This window comes from Acipenser ruthenus, chromosome 16 (genome assembly GCF_902713425.1).
Source record: "Acipenser ruthenus chromosome 16, fAciRut3.2 maternal haplotype, whole genome shotgun sequence".
Lineage (NCBI taxonomy): Eukaryota > Metazoa > Chordata > Actinopteri > Acipenseriformes > Acipenseridae > Acipenser > Acipenser ruthenus.
The window spans coordinates 8730312-8755712 of NC_081204.1; the positions used below are offsets into that span (position 1 = coordinate 8730312).

The following is a 25401-nucleotide window of genomic DNA, read 5'->3' on the forward strand; positions in this document are numbered from 1 at the left end:
ATTGCCGAGTTATTTTTTTTTTAACCTGTTCTCTTTCTCCAGCTCAAGAAATTGTAAACGAAGTTGAAAAGAATGAGAAGATGATGGCACAATATGACAGACAATCCAATAGTGTATGTTTGTTTTTTTATTTAAGACAGTTTTTTGAAAATATTCTGTCCAGGGTTTCTAGTAGTGTCTTTCGTAGGTCTGATTCTCTAAGCAATGATACTTGCCAGTGGCTCCACCACTCCATTTCAATCCAGAATGTTCCAGCCATGTCAACAATTAACTGGTCCAACAAGGGCTTTTTACCATTGTTTCACTTTACCTAATACAGCAGGTCCTGTATTGCAATGAACTGAAAGAGTTAAAAGTGAGTACCACTGCTATAATAGATGCAAGCGAGGAAAGCTTATGGGCTGTTTCAGTTTACTTGAATGATGCTTGCTTTGTTTTATCGCATAGTTCGTTGTTATAAATTATCTTCAAATAATGTTCATTGTGTTGTACTATGTATGTGGTCTTGAACGGTAATTTACTACATTGATCGTTTGATTTACTGTAGGGTAAAAAAAAAAAAATCTTTATAGGTGATGGTGTTTTCAAAGAATCAAACAGAAGAAGAAATTGATGAAATACATGCACAATACCGTAAGTCTTATTTTTATTTCATTTTTTGTGCATACAATAGGAGCTACAAAAAGTTCTAATGTGACTCTCAAAATGTTAAGCTTATAAAAGGTGTTTAATTACTGCCTAGTGAGGTGTAACCTCTATGTAAGGACAAGCTATGAGCGTGTATTAATCTGGTGGTATATGATGGCAGCTTACATGCTGGTTGATCTGTTTTGAGCCGAGGCCTTTGCAGTAGGTTGTTAATTTTAATAATCTTTGGCCTGTCAGCCAATTGGGTGTTTGTACCACATTAGACAGAATATAGTACACGGCTATAGATTCACAATCTGAATTAATAGATTGTATTGAAAATGAAAAACGGGATTCTGAGATTTTTTTTTTTTGTATTTGTCAATTTTAATATGAAAGCTGAAGTGTATGTCTGTCTCCTGCCTGATTTATGATTTTAATCTTTCAAAATAACTCTAAAAAGCAATTTTAACCAGGCTTAGCAAAACACTAACCAAAGCCCATTTTGTAAAGTAAAATAATAGATGGCATCTGTTTTTTTAATCATATTGCAAGGCAAGAAATATTGTGTACATTTATTTATTTATTTATTTATTTATTTTCTGTAAACCCTAGCAGGAAAATAGATACATTGAGATATGTTGCAATATGTTGCAATGGGCATGGTGGGCTGGCATTCTTCCTGCAATATAGTATACACTTCTGTGTAAACTGACTGCCCTTCACAAGACCCATGAATTTGTTATGCAGGTAGTGTTCCTCACTGTCATTGGTATTTGGTATGCATTCTACAGCAAGTCAGTTTGTTGTGACGGGCAAGACAGCAGGTCTGAAAGTTGGCAAGTGCTTCTGTATTCAAGACTGGTTCTGAGAACCATAAAACATCGCCTGCAAACCAGATGTGTCAAATTGTATCCTGCATTTTAAAGGCTCAGCTTTCAGTTAAACATTATTCCCCATTGCAATTGTTCTTAACACTAGTTACATTAGATGCGTGCACATTTACCAGGTTTTTGGCTACAAGTTGCACATTGTCACTAAATGATTTTGACATGTTGTAAGTAGAAACATATTAGGTATGAAGTTTCCTGTTTAAAATGGCAGGCCTGTGGACATTTATACAGACTGTAGATGGGACTGGCAATGATAAAAGGTCACATTGTCACATGATTTCATTAGAATGAGGACGACTAGTTAGTCATCCTTTGGATCCTCTAGCTAGCTCAAAGCCGAGTATTAGAGCATAGAGTGACTACAAGCACTATTAAATAACAAAGGTAACTATAACATTATATATACAAAGCTGACATTTGAAGTATTTTTTTTTGAAGGAAATGTAACAATAGAAACAACCTTAAAATCCTACTAGTTTATCTGAAAAATAAAAACTGCTCATTTGTTTTCAAAAAACAGAAACTTAGAGGGTTGACTTCTAAAACACAATAAACAAACATAGTTTTCTAGGTTTCTTGAAAGAAATAACAGCTTATGCTTAAAATGCCCTAGCATTAACTATTTTCATATTGTATTATATAAATTAGTCTTAAGAGGAAGCAAAAATGTAATGGCCCAATTAAAATGAATCACTTATTTTGATGTGAACACTGTGGGATATGCAAGCAGAGCCTATCAACCATGGCCATCTTGATCTGAAACTGGTATGACAGGCTTAGGGTTGCCTGTTGGTAATGTATTCTAACTGTGCCTTCACTGTTGGTCTGCTTGTCGACCGGAGAAATAAAGTTGAAAACGACAATTTGAAACTTGGAACTATTAATCAATCTCACTGTAAATTAACTTCACCATCAGTCTACAGTGTCAGTTTTGTTTTGGAACTATACCAAATAAAATAAAAAAACAGAATTAAAGAATGTTAAATAGATGTTCAATAAAGCTATACTACACAGAAATAGGAGCACTAAAATATATGTGTTCAGGTTTAATTGAATAAGCTGATGCCTTCAGTAATTAGTATAATATTTAAACAGTTAGCACGTGCAGTAAAAATCCACCAGACCATATGGAGCTGAAATGGTTTGTTTGTCCTCTTTCAGGTAAACAGCACAAGAGCGAGTTTCATCATCTGATTGAGAAGGTGAGAGGTCGCTGGAATTCAGGAAAAAGGAAGATTAAAGAAGAGCCAATAGAAGAAGGATCTTATGAAGGAGAATGCTCAACAGGTGTCTTTGCTTTTGGGTTCAGTAATAATCATATGATTGTCCTAAATCATCGAGTAACCCCAGATGTTTTACCTGTCTGACCGTAACAAAAGTGAATAAAATAACTATAGTACTGTAAAAGCCAATGGTAAATATGACCTTGAATGTGGTGCAGTATGTTATGCTTGTTTCAAAATCCTGGTTATGAAAGAACGACACTTCATGGGGAAACATGGAATGCATGCTTTTGTTTGAATCTTGGTGCTTGAGAATTTAGGGTTCATGAAAGGTGAAGGATAATAGCAGAAGCCGCAGTCCGACCATTGGGTAAATTGTGTGGTGGTTTTGTGATGTGGACTAATATCATCTGATGGCTTGGTTGAGACCCACAAATTCATGCCTTCAGAGGCGAAAGGCTTCAGAGACAAGTGAATGTGTCTGCTGTACCACCTAACCATGGAAATGTCTTGTGAAATTTCACAAAGCATAGGAGATATCCAGCTGGACTGAAACAACCTTTTTTATGTTTTGCACTTATAATGACTTATTACAAGAGACGACAGTAACATTAAATCTGCTGTTTCATTTTTATCGTAGTGTTAGACGGTAAGAAGCCATACAGAGACGTGACGACACCAGAGGCTTACAAACCCAAGTCTGAATCGGAAGTTTCTTTGAAAGATGAATCACTCCTTATGAATGAAATCCAGGCACCCTCAAGTCCTTCATTATCTATGATTTCAATTAGCAGGTAAACCTCATCTCCAACATGAAAATAATGGTTCAATAGCTAAAGACCTACCTTGTGCAAATACCTTTTAAATATACTGTAAGACGTGTAACAGATTGCTGACATCTTAGGTGAGCATGCTAGTGGAAATGAAATTCAGCACAGGCAGTGTTTTTAAAAGCTGTATATGTTGTCACAACGTTGGCTGAGTGGTGACACGTCAGACCCGGAAGAAACAGACAGACAGAGACAGCGAGGTTGGTGAAGCTGAGCACTTGGTTGTGCTCAGCATTTAATAAACAAAACAAGAGAACACAAAAACAGGACACGGCACTCTGCGCCAAAATAAATAGACAAACAAAACGCACTAACATTAACAAACGGTGGATGCACAGACAAACGAACAAACACGGTGAGTGAAAACACTATTTTATTACTCTTTTCGTTTAACTCCTCTCCACACCCGTTCTCCACTCACCGAACACCCAACCCCGAGTGAGTGAAAACATGCTGCTTTTATGCAGTTGTACCGAGACTCGATTGCTAGTCAATCATTCAGTTGGAATCTCAGTACAACTGCACGTGAATTAATTAAAGTGCACTCCCGTGACCACACATTACATTTTAACCAGCACTTGAAGTGATTTGTGCCATCCTCGTGCCTAAATACAAATCTACATTTTTAAATACACGTGAAACACAGACCCGTTTATGTCCCATGTACCATCTCTATACACCAACATTTACACGCAACACGTAACATACAACATATAACACAAACTACGCACAAGGGCGTGGCCACATTGCCACAATGTGCAGTAAATTATACCAGCTTTACTGAATCTAGTTTGTAGTACGGCTCAATTGATAGGAGTGCCAAGTGTAGTATCATTTTGGTATTGTCACACAAGTTCTTGAAATGATAAAGAAAAGGACATACAGGTTGGTGGTAGGATCACAACTATCCTGTGTGTTTATCATGCATTATAAAACATGTGAACATGCAGATCATTTCAATACCACCATCACAAACCTGACCTGCAGCTTAGAAAGCAAATGTGTTCTATATTGAAGTGGAAGGGATTACTGGGCCCTTTTAAAAAGATTATATTAACTTGTGGCTGGTTTATTGAACCCTTTATTAACATCTCTAAAAAAGGTTTTGGAAGGTAGACTGCTGTCTAGATTATTAACACAGCCTCATCTGTTATTTTAAGCAAATGTCAGATTCATAATTGGTGACTCATAGAGTTACTATGGGAATTCTACAAACACAGGCACAAGGAGCACACTACAGTAGTTTTAGAAAAGACTTGCAACTTTATTTTCTCCAGGCAGAAAAGTTAATAAGCTTTGGACGATAAAGATTGACTGTTATGATTGAAACAGATGACTCACAAAAGGTTCCACAATTCTTACTGCAGCTCAGTAGGTTACTTGCCCTTTCATCCACAAGAAAACAATTGCATACGTAACATCTGGGTTTTAGTTAGGTCAAAGTCATTTCCTGTTGGGTAAAGTCTTCTTTTGTGTACTGTAGAAGCTTGACATATCCAGCTAACATCTGCACAGCAAGTCAGATTTAAGACCACATTAAGGGAGGCTAAACCGCTCACCTAACAGTTGACGGTAAATTTTATAAAGTTAACATGATTAGAGGGGAAAAAGTTAAAAGAATCCTGCCACAATCAAAAAGAACTGCAAATAAAGTCACCACTAGTTTAAAAAGCTTATCTCACTGGAAATATTCCAACGTGTGCTAATAGAGCTACTATGTCTGTGTATTGGAGGAAGCTTTCTTATAACAGTCTTCTATTGCGTGTTCCGTTCCTCCACCATTACGAAGTCATACACACACATTTTCAAATCACAATCTTATATAGAAGTAAACAAGCAGCCAAAGATGATATGGTGTAAAAACAGCATATTTGCTGCAAGCTCATGCACAAAATAAACCCAAACATTTCTTTTCATTTATTTCAGTTGCAGAAGATCCAGCCTTGGTGGTTAGCATTGTGTATAGTAGTCATGAGGGTACTGTAAATTCCTTCCCAGTTTCACAGAGATCAAATCTAACACAATCCATCCTGTTGCTAGTGTAATTTAAAAAATGACTCTTCAGTACCTAGAAAATATAAATCATAAGAAACCGCTTCTGGCACTAAATGTTCTATTATGCAACAGGGACTGGGTCATGAAATCAAGCATATTCTCCGCAAGTTGTAGGGGTTTGCAGAAATGTTCAATTGCTCTTTCTCCTTTAAAAAAAAAATGTGACCAGCAGGATTCATGCAGGCGGGCATTTTAATTTGACCTGACTCAACACATTCCTTGGGTAGCAGTAGGATTTAACCTCATTTACAATGTTCCCTGTAATCCAGAGGTATTGCTATTACAGTATTTGATTCAGACACATATGGTAGCAGTTAATACGGAAGTGCATTGCTGCCACATGGGGCAAAAACAAAACAATTTACCGTATTACCTAATTTACGTGTTGGTTTTCAAGTATTTACATAAGTTTCATGTAACTGCGCGTTAGTTTTCACGAATTTACATAAGTTTTTTTTTTTTCCCATGTGGCAGCAATGCACTTCTGTAAGTTACAATTAATTGTCTGTCCAAAAATCTAATAATAAACAGGTGTTTATTTCAATTTTCACTGTCATAATTCTAACCTCTGAAATCCAAGGTTCCTAGCAGAATGTTCCAAGTTAAAAGCAGGCAGTGAGGCTTTTATTATTATTATTATTATTATTATTATTATTATTATTATTATTATTTGTTTCTTAGCAGATGCCCTTATGCAGGGTGACTTACAGGTGTTACAAAGTATCACATTACAAAATGTCACATTACAGATAAAAGCAGTTATAAAATACAATAAATTCAGTAGTATGATGCAAGTACTGATACAGTTGGGTGCTATGTAGTCTAGTTTAGGCGAGAGCTGTGAGGGTTACAGATGCTGTCTGAACAGGAGATTGAATTACATTTTGTCTGCTCTATGACACCGCTTTCTCCTATTAGTGAGTTTGTAATTAAGATGGAAAAAGGGAGTTGAAAGTAATATTAAAAATTCTATTAACGTTCCATTAAATTTCTGATCTTGACTACAAATGAGTGCCTGGCAACATCAAGTCTGTACACGATTTGATGGATCATAATTTTATACAAATCCTAAATAGCGTTACAGGTACATTTGTCATCTTAACAACTGAAGAAGCCGACACAGAAATAGATGTCTGGTGAAATATTTGTGTGTAATCAAGCCTGCTTACAAGGACTGTTTTTTAATATGAAGTTCAGTAATACTAAAAGAAACTCAGTAAATTCAATTACAAATGTTTTGGCTGTCAAGTTTCTTTTAGTATTTCTAAATGTAGCACTATTGAGTGTTTTAATAGTTATGGATGGTAATATACAGAGTTTAACCAAGTCACGAGAGGTCACTTTAAACGTGCAAGGGTCAGTTCAATTTATCTGAACAGTGGCAGATGTAATTACTGCTGTTAACATCAATAAATGAGGGGACTGTTACAGTGAGTCAAGTATATTTCTTTGTCTTTTAAAAGTAAATGCTGTGACTGGTAATATTTAAATGGTGGGGTTGTGTAGATCCACTCCTGTCTACATCAGTTAAATAGACACTGCAATCTGTAATACGAGGTTGAGTTATTTTATTGGAGTACTTTTAGGATCATTTTGTGTATAAAAACCATTTAAGCAAACAAAAACATCACATTTATGTCTAAATCTTTGTCTATTTGACAGTTTCTTAAAATTCACCCCTTTTTATAAATATTCTAAAAGTAATTTAATAAACCTTCCAGACAGTGATATATGCAAAAAGTGCACTGTTTGCTTGGCAATGGACAGCTATGATTAATGACACAAGCTATTTTGAGTTGAATTTAAATTAAATATAAAAAATTTGCCCACAGAACTGATATGCACTAGCTCTCAGTGACTGGAGCCTGGTTTTATGTTTTAAAATGTAATTATGTACAGTTTAGAGTCTGAGGAACAAAGAACAAGATAAATAAGCCTACTGTATGTTTGGGAGGAATAGTTCTTGTAATCCATGTGTAATGTATATTCATGTTAACTTGAGCTAGTGTACCAGAGTTGGTCTATTAATCATTTCATACAAAAAAAAACAAGGACCTAATATTCATTGTATTCAAGCATCTAGTAAAGGATTTTAAGCTTGTGGAGTATAATGATAGCAGTAGCCTGTTGAAGGGTTAGGAGGTTGACTTAAATGAGAGTGGATCAAATCTGCTAATGTGCTCCAACCTGGTGTTTTACATTCTTTTAAAGACTTAAATACTGCAAAGAACCATGCATGTACTGTTAGAAACAGTGGTTGTATAATGGCAGCACACAAAGGTCACTATTGTAAGGAAGCAAACTGTACAGTACCCCAATGTAATCCAAGTAGTCTCTCTAAATAAGGCAAACCCCCGTGAGAATTGTACACTCTACTTTATATTGAAGACTCTGCGTGACAAGTCCAATATCTCCACATTTACTGTAACTGGCTCTGATTTTGAATTCTACTGCTGCATGGAACATTACATGATACAATGACTTGCCCTTGGCTATGAAGCAACAAGGCATGCATTAGAATTGTTTTGCTGGGCATAATAAACAGAATAAATTCTTATCACACTGCAGACTCACCATGCAGCCACCTCAGAGCTACAGCATCAGAGGACAACGCAGCTCTAGGCAGCTTACAGGCAAGCCCGCAGGTGCCCGGCCAGACTACAGGGGTCGCTGGTGCGCGGTGAGCCGAGGACACCCTGGCCGACCTAATCCCCCCCCCCCCCCCCGTGCGGCGCTCGGCCAATTGTGCGCCGCACCCTGGGAGTTCCCATCCACAGTGGAATAGCCTGGACTCGAACCTGCGACGTCCAGGCTATAGGGTGCATCTTGCACTCCACGCAGAGCACCTTTACCAGTTACGCAACTCGGGAGCCCAGCTTGGCTTTTTATGTATAGTTTTAAAATGCTTTGATCAGGTCACACTTGCTCTGATAAAAGCCCTTAACACTATTATCCTGAAACGATTGTGATTTTGGTGCATGATTGACCATAAATGTTAATTTAACGTCTACTGAAAGCAATTTGATGTTTTCAAGCCAAGGCTTTTTGTATTCAGTTATCTCTGCCCTGCACACTTTGAAACATAAGTCGCTTTACAGCATGTGGCATGAAAACAATTTGTTTGAAAAGGTTAGCCATTTGATTGAAAGTGGGGTAGCACTGCCAAAATCCAGGTGCTATAAGGTAAGTGACCTTCTGATTGTGTTTATAAACCAGCATATGGGGCTGTGAGTAATTGGAGCTTTGTGGCTGTTGCTAAATGCAAACCATATTTCCTCTAAAAAGGTTCTGTTATTTCATATTGGTTTTGTAGAAATTTGCAATTAGTATCATGAGCCACAGTGTGCCCGTTTTAATGATGATCATAATGGAATGGCAAGTTAGACTGATGAACCTTAATGCGGATGAACGGTGGGAGCTAGTGCCTCTGTAATAATTGATTACAATTAGAAACTTGATTGTTGATTTTAAAATGGAAGATTCATGCAGCATAATGTGCTGGGCTGTCAGAAGCTGTAGATGTACAACATTGACAAAATGAAGATAGCCACCTGCTCATCATAACCTTGAGGTTTATCCCCTTGTAAAAGTTCCCCCTATGTTTTACTACAGTGAACTTTTATAAGGGTCTGTGCACGGTTTGCCTTGAATCTTAAACTACATAATTATCAGAGAATAAAGGGCATAATCAGTTTAAATAATAGCTTTCTTTGTGGATGAATAGGTGGGACCAACAAAATGAAATGTACAGTATTGATTTACTTTTTTGTGCAAATGGCTAAAGCCGTCATTGAACCCGCTAATATAGCACATTACCTTACCATCGACCTGGTATGTAAAAAAATAAATTTAAAAAAACAGGTGACCCCTATAATGGTAGTAATACCTTCTTGAAAAAACATTACCATGGATACTATAGTATACCAGCATTTCGTTTGACAAAAGTACTTACTGTATCTGGCTTTACAAAATATTTCAATTGAAGTGCTACATTATACTTAAGGCTTCTGTTGGTTTTTTATTTCATTTTTCGGTGCTTATTTTTTAGCTATTTTCGAGTTTTGTAAATCTTTTTTTTTTTCGGGGCTTTCGCTTTTTATATACTATATGAAATTATTGTTTTCGGTTACTACAAAATTCATAGGCATTTTATTTCTGTCATACTATTAACTTGACAGTACTTGCACACTTCAATTGTACCTTCTTTCCTTTGCTGTCTTCCACAGTGAAATCCTTATGGACACGGGCATATTGTGTTTAGGCATTTTTTTACATTTCGCCACGAGCATGTAAATACTATCGTACTGTAATATAGCTTTAAATCTCACGGGCAAGAACAACCCTATACTTCAAGTAATTGTAATCTCGTTTTAAATCTTGCAAGCGTGTTACAGTCCTCCAATAGAAATGTAGGCATGTGCTGCCACTCAGTAGTTTGGGTGGGTTTAATTCAATGCAAGATACAATTTATTTTTTATTCATGGGGAAAGGGGTCAAATCAACTAATTGCCATTTCCAATGTTTTTCCTGTGTTTATTGGATATGCACAGATTTCATTTGTTTTGCATGCAGAAAGTTGAAAAAAGTTGAGGCATACAAAGAAAAGAACACCATACCTACTGTCAAGCATGGAGGTGGTAATATCCTTCTATGGGCCTGTTTTTCATCTAATGGCACAGGAAGTTTAGTTCCAATACATGGTAAAAATGGATTCCATAGTATACCAAAAGTTATTGGCCAATCATCTGAAACCCTCCGCTACAAAACTTGGTTTAAAGAGCAACTGGATGTTCCAGTACAACAACGATCCAAAGAACACGTCAACATCTTAAAGAAGAATAAAATCAAGGTTCTAGAATGGCCTAGTCAAAGTCCCAATCTAAATCCGATTGAGAATCTTTGGAATGAATTGAAGAAGGCTGTGCACAAGAGAAGTCCTCTGAATTTGAATGAACGAGAACAATTTTGCATTGAAGAATTGTCAAATATCACTAATCATACCAAAAGCTCATTGACAAATATCCTAATCATTTAAAAGAGGTTATTATTGCTAAAGGTGCCTCAACTAGCTATTAATTTTTATTGTCCTTGTCAGTGTTAATGCTTCTTCAACTTTTTTTCTCATTCTAGCTCCTGTTCAGACATTTTCAATTTTGAAGTTACAGATGAACATGAAGAGTAAGTTGCTTGTCTGTATTATATTGCTTTCATTTATCTTCACATCAACATCTTCAAAAAAACAGCAAGGAGTCATTTTAGTAGAGGTTTTTGAAACAGAAATGCATTATGGTTGACACTTACTGTATTCTTATTCAGGGATCTCCAGCAACCGAAATTCCTGGTATACAAAATAGGAAACAAACTCTACAATTCCTACAGATGTACTATATTTTGAGATTTTACTGATTGCTAGATAAAGGTAAAACATGTACAGTATAATTGAAGCATGGAGTGGCAACAAGTGTTCCACGCATTTACAATGTCAGCACGCATGCAATTGACATGCAAGTTAAACATTTACCATGTCAGCCCTGCCTTTTTATTTTACCATGGACCCTGTGTATTAAGCTGCAATTTCTACAGAGTGGAGGAATGTACAATAAACATTAAAGCTGTATAACTTTCTACACTTTAGCAGAAAGACTGCTTTTAAGTGAATTTCAGATGATGATAAAGGACTACGGTTCAGGAGACCTGTCTGCTGTACTGCATTAGGATTCTGCACTAGCTGTTAGCTATGCCTCTGTTTATTTGTTAATACAAGATGACAGAGCACTTGCTGTGTGTGGTCCAGTGGTTAAAGAAAAGGGCTTGTAACCAGGAGGTCCCCGATTCAAATCCTGGCTCACTCACTGTGTGACCTTGAGCAAGTCACTTAACCTCCTTGTGCTCCGTCTTTCAGGTGAAACGTTGCTGTAAGTGACTGCAGCTGATGCATAATTCACACACCCTAGTCTTTGTAAGTCGCCTTGGATAAAGGCGCCTGCTAAATAAACAAATAATAATACTTGAAATGCTGAACTGATTGATTGATAATTAAATGAAATGGTGTGTCAAGGTGTGTCAAGACTGTTCCAAATAAGTGTATTCTTTGTTTTACAGCCACACTAACAATACTCTGGAAACAAAAACTTAAAAAAAGATTCAGAAATGAGAAGTGATCCACAAGTGATGGCATGGATGTTGAAGATAAAACCATTGGAACATCAGGACATTGAAATGTAATTCACTTATCTACTGTGCAAAGACTTCCAGACCTTCTACATCAGGATCCCTAACATTGTGGAGAAATAACTGGACTTGACCTCTGGTTTCACTGCAGCATTGGAAATGTATGTAAAGGATGTGTCAGTAAAGAAGCAAATAATTGTTTTCAAATGTAATTGTGGCAGAGATTTTTTTTTTTTTTTGGCCCAGTTTTACTTTGAATGTTTGTCATATTCAGAAGAAAAGTTTTAGGAATTAACAGTCTGGTTTGTAAATACAATGTATTTTAATTTTGTATCGTTTAAAGGATTTCTAAAAACACAGATCAGTGTGACTAGATATGCTGCCTAATTGAAACTGAATGTGCAACAGATGTCCATGTGTTGATAATTGATTATCAAAGCAAAGCCAGTCCTTGGTTCTTCTTTTGTCTGTTCCTGTTCCTCGGGGTGAAGAGTCATGCCTGCGTGGATAGCCAGGGAGAGTGAACCAGATGGATCCACCAAGATTATCGACCCTCCATCCTCATTCTCTTGAATTAAAATGTGTAAATTAAAGCTCTCAAGCACAAGTACAACTGGACCCTGTCTAAACCAACCTAGAAATGAACTAGAACAAGAGTGATGCACTCTACTTGTCACGTTACCATGGGCACAAACTCCATCAACTCCAGTAGTGCCTTGCAAAATACACCAGCAGCTTTGCTTGTTAGCTGACAGGAGTACATTCTATTTGGGAATAGTGGAACATGATGTCATGTGTACAGACAGCACGATGTGGATGAGATGTTACAGAAAGGTCAGTTTCCACTTGTTCTCAACCAAGAAAAGAAACTACCAGCAGTTAAATACAAACCACTTTGAGAAACTCTCTTTATGAACACTCTTTATGAAGACATTACTGTAGATATGATATTGCAAATATTATGTAACTGGGAGTAAATATGAAGCCAGGAATCTCGTGGGATATTGACAGAAACGTAATGATATATTCCTATTCTCTCAGTTTTAAAATCATTCTGAATTCAGCATCAATCCAGCTTTATATACAAAGTCTAAATAAAATATTTTATTCATCACCCTTTGCTAGACAATAATGATTTTTTATACAGACACATGTCTGGCACATTGTCAGAAAGGCTTAACCTTTTCTGGCTGTTTGACTTCTGAGTGCAGCAACTCATAATGACATTGGACAGGTCACTAATCACCAGGTAAGTGGTTTCTATCATCATGACATCACAAAGGCTGGCTTTATCTCTGGGTTAAAGCAAAGACATTCCAGCAAGGAAAGTTACATCCTCAGTTTGATACTTAGCTACAATATAAAACCAATCGACGTGTTCCATATCTAGAAGGGTTCAAATCCATATTTTTTGTACTGCAGTAAAACCATACCAGCAACCTGCAACATATTTATTAAGCAGCATGTTAAACTAAAGTAAATAAAAACTGTACAAGTATCTATCATGTTTTTATGCTTCATAGAATTACATAAATTAATTGAAAAATATTGATTTATTAATCTCCATTTCTAATGCCCATAATTTAGATGTACAGTGTACTTGTAATCAAACCTTAATTTGATTTCCATCTGTTGACAAGACTGATACTTCAGTTTCACATGATTTTCCTCTTTCTAGGAAAGCTAACCTATTAGTTTTCTGTTAGTCTGCATGCCTGCATATGTACACTGCTGTGCAAAAGTCTTAGATGTTGCAATTTTTCTATTCTGCATTCTGAGCATCAACAATTAGAAAGAAGACAAGCATTGAATTGACAACAGAACTGGCAGAAGGCACAGGTGTCATTGTCCATCCATCAACAATCCAAAACACCATTGACCATTGTTCCATAGTCCAATTTCTGTGTTCTTGTGCATATTTTAGCCTTTTAGTCTTGTTCCCCTTAACAGATATTCTTACTGCAACACATCCTTTAAGTCCTGATTTCAAGAGTGACCTTCGTACTGTTGATGTAATGGACAACAACACCTCTGCCTTCTGCCAGTTCTGTTGTCAATTAAACGCTTGTCTTCTTTCTATTCCTTAAGGATATTATCCTTAAGTATTGCTCATCCTTGTTAGACAGCTTTTTGGATCTTCCAGTCCTGGGTTTGTCAATTACTGATGATGTTTCTCTGTACTTGTTGATTATGCTTCGATACACCTTGGAAATGTTTTTCCTTCTTTATGCAAGTCAAGTTTGTTATAATAGTGGAAAACTCTAGTGGAGGCTTTGAGTAAATTGTTGATGCTCATAATGCATCAGAGTAGGAAAATGCAACGTCTAAGACTTGCACAGCAGTGTATGTCATTTATTTATTTATTTATTTATTTATTTATTTATTGTGCCTGAGGTACAATTTCAAAAAATCTGGTTGCTTCTACATTTTTCCTCAGTTTTCTTTGGATTACTGAGCCCAACTGGATTTCTTTCTATTTCCATTCCAGAAATTCTAAGAACTCCCAAGGAACTAATGGGACTGAAATTATTCGTGTTCAGTTCCAACTACTCAATGAACCTGTCATTTTCCTTCAGCTAAACTTAGGTTACATTTGACATTTTGTTGACTTGACACAAAATTATTATCTTAGAGCCTCTTATACAGATGCCATAGCTAATGTATCAAACTAAAAACCCAGGGTTAATTTGTAAAGTCATTATATAACTTTTTCACTACTCTTTCTGTTAATATAATGCTTTACTTTTAAGGACTGGAAACTGAAGATAGTACTGGCTAGTTGCAAACTTTAAAATGCTTGTTGCAACAAGGGTAAACACAGGGAGTCATATTAATATTTAGCAAAGCTGTGAATGTCAAACCCGACTCTTGATTTTGGCATGATTTATAATCCTCTGTAATCTGGAATACTTTTAAATAGGTTTTTAGTTAGTTTGCAGCCGCACAGCATAACGTTGAAAACGACCCCCCTAATCCCTGTGTTTGTTTTGCTCTGAGTCATTGTAAACGGCACTGCAGATGCATTAGGTTGATGGTTTGCTCAGTGAATTCTTCAGCGCCTTAAGCACAAACCCAGTGAGGGGCAGGAGCTTCGCATACTTATATTTCCCAGGACTACACAACAGCATGGTACTGTACTGCAATTCTATTCATTTATCAAAAGACATTGCTGAGCAATTTCTATTATAAACTGCCATAATGAGTAATGCTTTGAAATTTACAGTATTCACGCTGATATTTAATTTTTTAGGTGTTGTATTTTGTTCTGGAGAACAGCCTATTCAATTGTCATGAAACATTTTTTGCAGAAGTTATTGAGAGTATCCAATTCTGGGGATATTTGGAGTTGTCCGTCTGCGTTCATTGATATATATCTGTATGTCACGCTTACATTTTTTAATATTGTAACGCAAGAGCAGGGGTCTCCAACCCCCGTCCTGGAAAGCTGCAGGGTCTTCTGGTTTTCATTTCAACCGAGCTCTCAGTTACTTAATTGCACCAATTATTGGATTAATTAGTCAAGATTAACAGGTGTTTCAGATCTTTAGCTATTGATGCTGTATAGACACCTAGAAAACCTGCAGGATTGGTGCTCTCAGGACCAGGGTTGGAGATCCCTGCACTAGAGAATCGTTGTGGTTAAAAATGCCATTTCTAATTCTTATTCTATTTTACTCTGTACATACCGTACTGTTGATAAGTCATGCTCATTCACTTTTTCATCAACCTCATAGTTCTAATTTTGAATTTACAGTGGTGGCAGGGGAGTCTGTTACCTACATACTTGTCCATTTTAAGTATTATTATTAGCTGCTAAAAAGCACACCGCCCAGTAAAGTGAAATAAAATCAATAAAGTCACTTAATTTATTGTGAAACGTGTTTATGGAACTGAGAAAGACCCTTGAGATATCAATATCATTTAGATGGGAGTCCTGGGAGGCCTCTGAAAATCATTAACAGCTAGAACAATGAATTGCATCTTTCTAAAAGCAAATCCAAGTTACAAACAGAGGCCAAGAAACGAGTCGTTTAAATGTTTAATACATTAGTACAGAAATACACATTGTACAAATCTCAATTCATTATGCAAACAGCGATCTTTGAACTCAACCATTTGTGAATTGGGGTCTAAGAGCATTAGCTTCAGAAGTAAACTGCTGCAATAGGAATCCCAGATCAAAAAAAAGTTAAGTACTGAAGCAGTTGGAGTTGAAAAATCGATTTCTCAACACCCATATATATACACAGTATAATTGTCTTTCATAATGTAGTTTTAGGAGTGAAGCATGATCAAGCATAATGTTATCTGTCCCAGATATGTTTATCATTGTCAAATATCCTCTAATAAATCAATCCATGATTTTCAAAGCTCTATCTTCCATTAAAAAGCTGTATCATTTGTGTAAGAGCTGCTGGTAGTTTGGACAACATAACTGTTTAAAACTATAAAACAAAAAAGATATTGTCTAAAATGTAAATGTCAAACTAGTAATTTCGCTTTCCAAATTAAACCACAATGGTGCTTAGTGAAATGCAACAACAGTAATTTACCTGCAGTACTGAAATTCAGAAGGGGCAAAACTTGCCCATCTAAATCTCTGGGAGTAAAATACTGTATACTGTATACATCTTTTCCTAGTCACACTTCAGATATGTATAGAAACAGCATAAAACACTTCAAGGGAGCTTGTTTGTTAAAGGTCACAGAAATCCAATGCCTTTTCAAAAAGCAGCACCCTAGCGAATCCAACAATGACAGATCATTGAGCAAGCTTCCTGGTGCTTACAAATAAGTAAGAAGCATACCCACTCAGCTGAAAATATTTTTTATGGGAGAAATGGTTTGTAAGAATGCAATCATCATCAAATAAACTTTAAAAAAAAAAAAATAGTCAAAAATGCAGTCTTTATTCCTGCAGTCTCTGCTGCAGGAATAAAAACAGCTTTTGCCTCATGTTTATGGGTCAAAGAGTAGGTTCTTCATTTTTGGCTTGAAATTAGCAAACAAAGAGAAACATCTTTTCTCCTAACTACTCTCCTAGGTTACTCATTTCCTGCTTTAACCAATGCTTTTTTAAGCATTTCTAATGCTCCCCTCATGTAAACTGAATCCGCTATGCTTTTCACGTTAAAACTCCCAAATCCCTAAACGAGACACAGTCCCATTGAAGGGTGATCTGAGCTCTAAAGCTTATGATACCACAGTTTAAACTTTAAATAACATACACTGCTGCAGTTTAAATAATAAACAAATTTACAGGCTTGAGTTTAGGAAACCCAAACATCAAACTGTGCATGTACATCTCTTTAATGTATTTCTCCCTGTAGAAATATTGAAATAGCAGGAAGGTTCATGTTTCAGTTATTTATATGACAATGCTTTTGTAGATCGACCGCTGTTCACATCAATAGAATTGAGCCCCATATCTAGAAAAAAAAATTAAACATTCAAACAGCACCAGCAAATATGTGGACAGCATTGTCTATATTTTACACTGGTCTCAGCTGTGAGGGTGAAAGTAAAGGGGGAGGATATACAGACAGACATGGAGTGAGACTAATGCACTGCTTTTGACATGAGAGGACATTCGTTTGGAGGTAACCATGGAGATACTCATTTAATGAATCAAAGAAAAGGAGCATCTAAATATTTAAAGAACTTAAATGGCCATAAGGAAAACTCAGATTGGCTTTGCTTCTTATGACACGATCAGTCTAATAACCATGCCTCATATACTGGCATCTGATTTTGTATTCCATTGTGCAAGTTGATCAAACTCTTTTAACAGGCTGTAAACAAATTGGAATTGGAAATAATGGAAGGTTTGATTAAGGCTCCCGCTCTTCATTCTGTGTATGGTAAATGGTAGGTACGTATTACTTATCATCTAGCAGACTTAATGAACTGCAGTGGCCCAGTACTGACAGCAAACGTGACTTTAATACAGCAGGTGAAAAGGTCTCTGCTCCTCATCACCCGTCATATTAAATTGGAAGCAAATTCAAAACACATTAATCACACGGTAATGGAGCTGCATTTTGCCAAGCACTATTGCGTCAAGATTATAATATTACATTACATTACATCCACTCCACAGCCGAGGTCTTACAAGGTATGATTTGGATTTATGAGCTGTGGCTTCTGATTAAAAAGTCTTCTATTGCTGTGTATGAAAACACACACTCTGCTTGATATGCTGTCTGAGTTTCAGACTGGTGAAGTGTTTTCTCACTTACAATACAGATACAACATTTAAAAAGTCAAAGCACACTGCACCAATGATAAATACATACACTCACTGGTCACATCCAATATTGGTAATATCTCAATTACGGCCTGAAGTCAAGGCACAGACTCAACGAGACGTACAAAGGTGTCTTGTGGCTTGTGCCCCATTTCTTACAGGAGTAGAGTCTGCGATTGTACTGGCCAAGGAAAATGAGCCTTGTACCACAGACAATTGCATTGTAATTTTGAATGAAACTGTCAGAGTAGATATTCAACTCGGTGGGGATACACAATGCAAAGGATGTGAGTGTGGGTGAGGAACCTAATAAAGTGTCCGGAAGCACAGAAGGCTGGTATAACACAGCTGTAAGTTTGACCTCATCAGAAAGGTTGTTGAAGAAAGCTTGTTCTCTCCTCAGTACACTCTCCACCAATGCCCAAGCATGGGGAACATGGGCTGTTGGATATTCTCCTCATTAGATAAGATATCACTTTGGAGACATTAAAGATCTCCATGAACTAATGCTGCTGGACAGGATCGGGAACTTGTAGTACAGGTCCCCCCTGTTAAATTCCCATGTATGATTTCATTAAATTTACAGACATACCATAAATCCCATAAGTAGACACACACACACACACATATGTATATATATATATATATATATATATATATATATATATATATATATATATATATATATATATATATATATATATATATACTGTATATGTCCTTATGAAAAGAAAAACAAACACACACTGCCTTCATGATGTATTGCCAAGGAATACTGTACAGCTATAGCCAAAAGTTTTGCATCACCCTATAGAATTAACACATTGTGCTTCATAAAGTCGAATGAAACCTGCTGAATAATGTTATGTTAGTACAGGCCCATAAGCACAGCTTCTCTCTCTTTTCCTGTGGAATAGAAAATAATTTAAGAGAGCTTCCATTCTTGGGAGGACATTCACAGTTTGACATTTAGCAACTACATCAAGGTTGAAACGGAATAAAATGAGGTATTTTTGTTAGTTTTTCCCCCCCCCCCCACTTCTTATAATTAATATATATATATATATATATATATATATATATATATATATATATATATATATATATATATATATATATATATATATATATATATATATTATAATGGCTAATTTGGTATTTATCATGCAGCACTAAAATGTTTTAATCCATCGGTGTCCTGCATTGCATAGAATTGGAATGCGGTACGGCATGGTTTATAGAGGTAGGGGCTCATTCCAATGTAATCCAAGTTTATGTTTTGGAATGTTTATGCGTTACTCTCCTTTAGTCCAGGTAGGAATCAATTAATTTTTTTTAATAACCAATGTGTGCAAAGGCACTGGTTTCCTGTTATTTCCTTTAAGTATTGCATGACGACGTTAAAAGTCCCAATGCTCATTTATAAACCTGTTGTTTAACCCTACTTGTACTAAATCAAACATCTGAAATTGTTACCACATGCAGCAAGAGACATGTGTTTCCAGTGCGCAGAGTTCCGCCTGGTGGCGGAAATGTGTAACATCATGTAACCGCTTAATCTTCTCCAAGACATAGTGGCAGTATAAATATCAAGACACGGGGCATATATTGCGCTACTCCAAACACTGCAGCAGTATTCCCTGGATTACTGTGAGTGACAACTACTCTTTACCGGATTAACCAACCAATAGGCCTACTTTTTAATGCAACCTTATGAATAGAGAAAGAGCTAAGAGGACAATAACTATATATATATATATATATATATATATATATATATATATATATATATATATATATATATATATAGGAAATTGTATTGTATTGATCTTTGCTGCAAAATAAAACGAGGTATGCCTTTTTAAACGTCTGCTTTGGAAAAGTATTAATATGTATAAATTAATGCAACAACATGTATAGTACCAAAAATATAATAATAATAATAATAATAATAATAATAATAATAATAATAATAATAATAATCTGTTGTAATTTCACTTTTGGGATATATTGATATATGCTTGTTTTCCGTTTCTTTGTTATCCCGATGATCTAGTTTATTCACATTAAAACATCAATGTTTTGTATTACTGTTAACATGTTGAACGGTAGTTTAATTAACTTAACTGTTTTCGTGGGTTCATGTGTAACTTTTTAATGTTTTTTAGATTATAACATGTTTCTGTTAGAACTTTTAAAAATCCATTATATTAATTGATATAATACAATTTGTTCTCCTTAGGTGTTCCTTGTAATTTCTGGACTGAATATTTCTTAGGAAGAACGGATTAAAAATTTGGTGTGGCAAAAAAAAAAAAAAAAAAAAAAGTCGAGCCAAAAGAAAATACATCATTTTTTTATTTATTTATTTATTTTACATTATATCTGAAGAAGAAAAATAAATCCGCACCGGAGTCTGAAACATTTGGATGAAAAAGAGAGCTCAAAACTACACACCAAACTGCATAATTATCGTGGTGGTAACGCAAAAGTCCCTAAACGTGATGGAGTGCATTCCCTTTACAGATCCAGATCTGCGCTCCATGAACGTGTCCTTGGAAAACTCAAGCCTGGAAAACACCACAGACGCGGTGAACACCACAGTGAACCCGCTGCTGCGGAATGAACAGGTGGCCAAAGTCGAGGTGGCGGTGCTGGCCTTGGTGCTGCTGCTCGCATTGGCTGGCAACCTGTGTGTGCTCCTGGCCGTCCACACAACTAAACAAAAGCAGTCTCGCATGTACTTTTTCATGAAGCATCTCAGCATCGCAGATCTGGTGGTGGCTGTATTTCAAGTCCTACCGCAGCTCATCTGGGACATCACCTTTAGGTTTTACGGATCCGATTTTCTCTGCAGGACGGTGAAGTACCTGCAAGTGGTCGGGATGTTTGCATCCACCTATGTGCTTGTTTTAATGTCCATAGACAGGTGTTTGGCGGTATGCCAGCCTTTACGGTCTTTACACAGACGAACTGATCGTTTGTATGTGATTTCTTCTTGGGTCCTCAGTCTTATGTTGAGCATTCCTCAAGTTTATATTTTTTCATTGAAGGAGTTGGGCCCCGGGGTTTATGACTGCTGGGGGGACTTCGTTCAGCCATGGGGAGCCAAGGCGTATGTGACGTGGATCAGCATTACAATCTATATCATACCAGTGGCCATACTGAGCGTTTGCTATGGCTTGATCAGCTTTACAATCTGGCAAAACCTGAAGTTAAAAACCAGGAAAGACCAAAATGTAACCCTCACGTCCAAGACCGTCCTTTCCCGAGTGAGCAGCGTGAAGCTTATCTCCAAAGCCAAAATCAGAACGGTTAAAATGACTTTTGTTATAGTTTTGGCTTATGTTGTGTGCTGGGCCCCTTTTTTCTTTGTGCAGATGTGGTCTGTGTGGGACCCTGAAGCTCCGAGAGAAGGTATGTCTTTCTTTATCAAAAATTAATTGCACTTCATAATCTTAATTGCAATGCATATGAATACGAAGAAAGGTAACGCCAGCATTAATTGTACCTTTGGTTAAATTAAAGAATTCAGGGAGAGAAAAAAAAGAAAATGGTTCAAAGAGAGCTGACAGTTGAACATTGGCAGCTACTGTATCTTTATTGTAGTGCTAGAGCACTTTTTGCCGGAAGTACGCATTGTATTTTGTAGAACTGAGAGCGCTGCAAGAACATTGACATTTTCATTAAGTGTTTAAATTAGGCAACCTGTATGAAATAAACGTGCGACTGTACCATAACATAACCTTTAAAAAGTGATGTGACTAAAATGATCTTCAAATGGCATTAAAGTACATTGGTGTTATTATAGAGCGTACTCACCAAGAATGTGGCTGGTACACTGTAAGGATTTCCTGATCTGTTCTATCAAACCAGACCCTTGTACATAGAAGTTGCACACAAATGCCAGAACATAGACAATATTGCTTGGTCCGGAACTGTCAACTTCGTAACCCCTTTGAAATTACATTAAACGCAAACCTATTGAAACTATGAAAATATCCCTACAAATAAAGTAGTAACACCAATTATGACTGCAGGTGCATCCGGGATGAAAATAATTCAATCTTAAATCACTCCAATAAACAGCACCCAGTAAGCTAATAAAGCCTGGGCATGTGTCAGCTTAGTGCTGATCGTGTCTTCTTTTAATCCACCTGTTGTACTGTGAGGTGTAAAACAGACCATTGTGGTTAATAACACTTGTCCAGTACCCTGAGTCAGTACTGCCTTTGGGAAGGCAGGAATATTATCTTGTGGAGAGACTACCCTTAATACTCATTTCCTACAAGCTTTTTTTAAACTACACACTTAAAGATGCCAGGCATCAGTCCTTCTCTGATGTTTCTCCCACAGGTGTCTGTAGAGTGTTATTTTTTGTAGCCGTCCACAATTTCATCCTGGAATGATTGGTTTTGTTAAAAGAAAAATATTTTATTCTTGGGGCCAGTCCCACAGTCCAGGAACTGAAAAGGACTTTAGCACCACCTTCTGGTGACAAGAGGAACTCCATGTTGAAGTTCCATATATTTTTAGAGCAAGAGTTCTGCTCGCGGTTATATATGCACAGAACCAGTGGTGCTGGAACAATTTTTATAGAGGGGTGCTGAAAGCCATTGAACAAAACTGTAACTCCTGTATATGATGGAAGCAGGTGCACAGCACTTCAATCCAGGGGCTGCTTCCGCACCCCCAACACCCCTAGTTTCAGCATCTCTGGACAGAGCAGTATTATATGTGACAGCCAGCCAGTAAAGAACCTCTTACTATGCAGGGACACAAGGCTAAATACAGAATCCATGGCAGCGCTATAGATCTTGAACTAATTTAGGAAATGTCAATTTACTGGTGTAGTCTCTGTACTGTAGCCTAAAATGGCGCCCTGATTTGGTGTGATTAGTTCGATTTGAACTATGACAAGCGCTGCCATCTGAATCATATTATTCAGACTGTGGCACTCTTATTTTGTGTGTGTGTGGTTGTTTTTGAAATATCATACTCTTTCCATCCACTACACTACACCAATCTACCGATATAAAAAAGGACAGGATTAGCATTTTAAAAGTTGCAATACAAATGCTAACCATGGTGAAGCATACTTTTTTTTTCTGCACAAAAACTCTGCCTGCTCCTGTCCTTTTGCTGTGTTCACTTGCACCTGTGTGGCCAACACCAGAAATGTTTTCCATTCTTATCACACCAGATAATTATAGAGTGCCTGTATACAACTAGAATGCTCAGTGTTAACTAAACAGTTAGACATGTACTGTATTGGCCTGGCCTGTCTGTTATCATCATAAGCAGCCACTTATATATTGTAAAAGTAGACAGTGATCCTGTATTTTTTTTTTTTTTTAATACAGTTTTAGTGTTGATGCTAATTAACTGGCTTTTTGGGCTTATGACAGTCTGTTTTATGGCAGTAAAGCTGGAATACCGCAAAATTAATAAAGAAGGAGATATACTGTACAATTAGAGAGGTGATTTGTGCTTCAAAGTTTATCCTGTGATTATCTTTTGTCTTTCTCCTTCTGTTAGCGTCAGCCTTCATCATCGCAATGCTGCTGGCGAGTCTGAACAGCTGTTGTAACCCTTGGATATACATGTTCTTCGCCGGGCACTTATTCCACGACATGGTCCAACGATTCCTGTGCTGCTCGAGCAACTACCTGAAATCCTCCCAGCGCAGCTGTGACCTCAACGCCAGCCGCAAGAGCAATTCCTCCATGTACATGAGAAGCATCACGCAGACCTCAACAACGTGATCACAAGGCACTTACTATACCAAGCCCTTTTTATCTGGACTATTTTCATGATTACAGCACTACTTTTTAAATATATGAAGGTGTGTGTGTTTGTATATATATATATATATTAAAAGTTGAAATTCAATTTGTGAACCCAACGTAGTACTGGAAATGTGCAAATGCTATATGCAAGTTTGTTTTGAATAAATCTTTCCTTTAATAAAGACCGATTTTTGTTGATTAGCTTCAATTAATCAACTTAACTAATCAACTTTGAAACAGAGCTATGTGTTAACAGGGAGTCACACAAGTGGAAATAGAACACCAGAAATATGAACCTTGATCCCTTCTGACCTTATACATGTTTGTGAAGTATACTATGATGCCACCTGGCAACCTTAGAACTGAGGCAATCTGTGTGATCTTTTTTGCCATGGTGCTGGTTAAAAGACCAAAATGGTTTTAATAGGAAGAGGAACAACCAGGCGACAAATGGTGTTGTGCTACTTATCTGTCATACTCCATCTTCACCAGTAACTTGTAAATATAACCAAAGCAATTGTATTTTTGTTTTTCTCTGATATAAAATCCCAAGGAAGTAAAATGAATGGCATCGCCTTGAATGATTAGGAATATCAGGACTCTGCAAAGCACCCTAAATGCAAAACATTGTGCTGATATTAAAATTGAAAATGAGGATATTTAAAGCAGGCCATTTTTTGGGAGCAAATAAGCAAATGCACATCTACAAAACATTTCCCAGCTTTGTATGCTTTTGAGATGCAAGAACCTCATACATATTTTTATAGATCGTGTAACAGTATTACTAAGTAGATCAAGTAATTGTCAGTTGATGTAGTTCAAAATTGCTGTCAGTTTTACTTTTAAGATATCAGTGTTGCTGTTTGGGTATGTCCTATTTCTCAAACCTGAGATTTTCTTTACACTCTTTACACATTTGGGAGCGCACGGTATAGACATTTTTGTTTGCATTTTGTTGAATTCTGTATAAAGCAAATTGTTATATTGCGATATTTATTGTGAATAAATTGTATTTGTCCTTTTTACACTGTGATGTGCTTTTGATTATTGTTTTGTTGCTAAATTAGCAATTTACCAGGGAAGGAATATATGTTAATGATTCAAATTTGTGGCAAACAGATCTCTGTACACTATACTGCAGTACTTTTAAAGCTCAGAGTCAAGATCAAATATACTACTGTGGAGAATTCTTATTATTACTATTATTAGTATTATTAGTAGTATTATTATAGTACTTTATTATTTGGGATATGTGTTATTTATTTTATTTTGTACTTGTGCAGAACAATAGTATCACGTCTATTAGTTTGTGAGGTGCTCAGAAGGTCTACTACATGTTCTGCTTGACATTGTCTAACAGCTGAATCCAAGTACAGTTGGACACTATTTATTGGCAGTAGTTAAATTGTTCACCAGTTTATATTCATATCTAAGTAGTTTAAGTAGTACTTGAGAAGAGTATACTATAATATTTCTGGGTACTACTTTACACTGGTTCATTTTACTACTTATGTAGGTACCTCTGAGTGGCTGTAGTACTTAGGTAGCCTAAACATAGTAAATAGT

General features: G+C 36.5%; 2 protein-coding genes across 4 annotated transcripts in view; both read left to right on the forward strand.

The window, feature by feature from the left end:
- The window catches only part of LOC117412105 (E3 ubiquitin-protein ligase RAD18-like), a 36390-nt gene extending 23148 nt beyond the window's left edge, over positions 1-13242 (forward strand). For 2 of the 3 annotated variants that reach the window (XM_058988699.1, XM_058988701.1), the window contains exons 8-13: positions 43-113; positions 573-633; positions 2682-2807; positions 3384-3537; positions 10759-10806; positions 11731-13241. In XM_058988699.1, the coding sequence (XP_058844682.1) occupies positions 43-113; positions 573-633; positions 2682-2807; positions 3384-3537; positions 10759-10806; positions 11731-11764 (494 nt within the window). In that variant the 3' untranslated portion in view covers positions 11765-13241. Of the gene's footprint in view, positions 1-42; positions 114-572; positions 634-2681; positions 2808-3383; positions 3538-10758; positions 10807-11730 lie in introns of all 3 variants that reach the window. The other variant, XM_058988700.1, reaches the window with a different exon arrangement.
- Positions 13243-20391: 7149 nt separating this feature from the next.
- LOC117411970 (isotocin receptor-like) lies at positions 20392-24760 on the forward strand. The gene is made up of 2 exons (XM_034019868.3): positions 20392-21463; positions 23585-24760. Exons 1-2 carry the CDS (start codon positions 20476-20478, stop codon positions 23809-23811), a joined length of 1215 nt encoding a protein of 404 aa, XP_033875759.3. The 5' UTR covers positions 20392-20475; the 3' UTR covers positions 23812-24760.
- Positions 24761-25401: the final 641 nt, after the last annotated feature.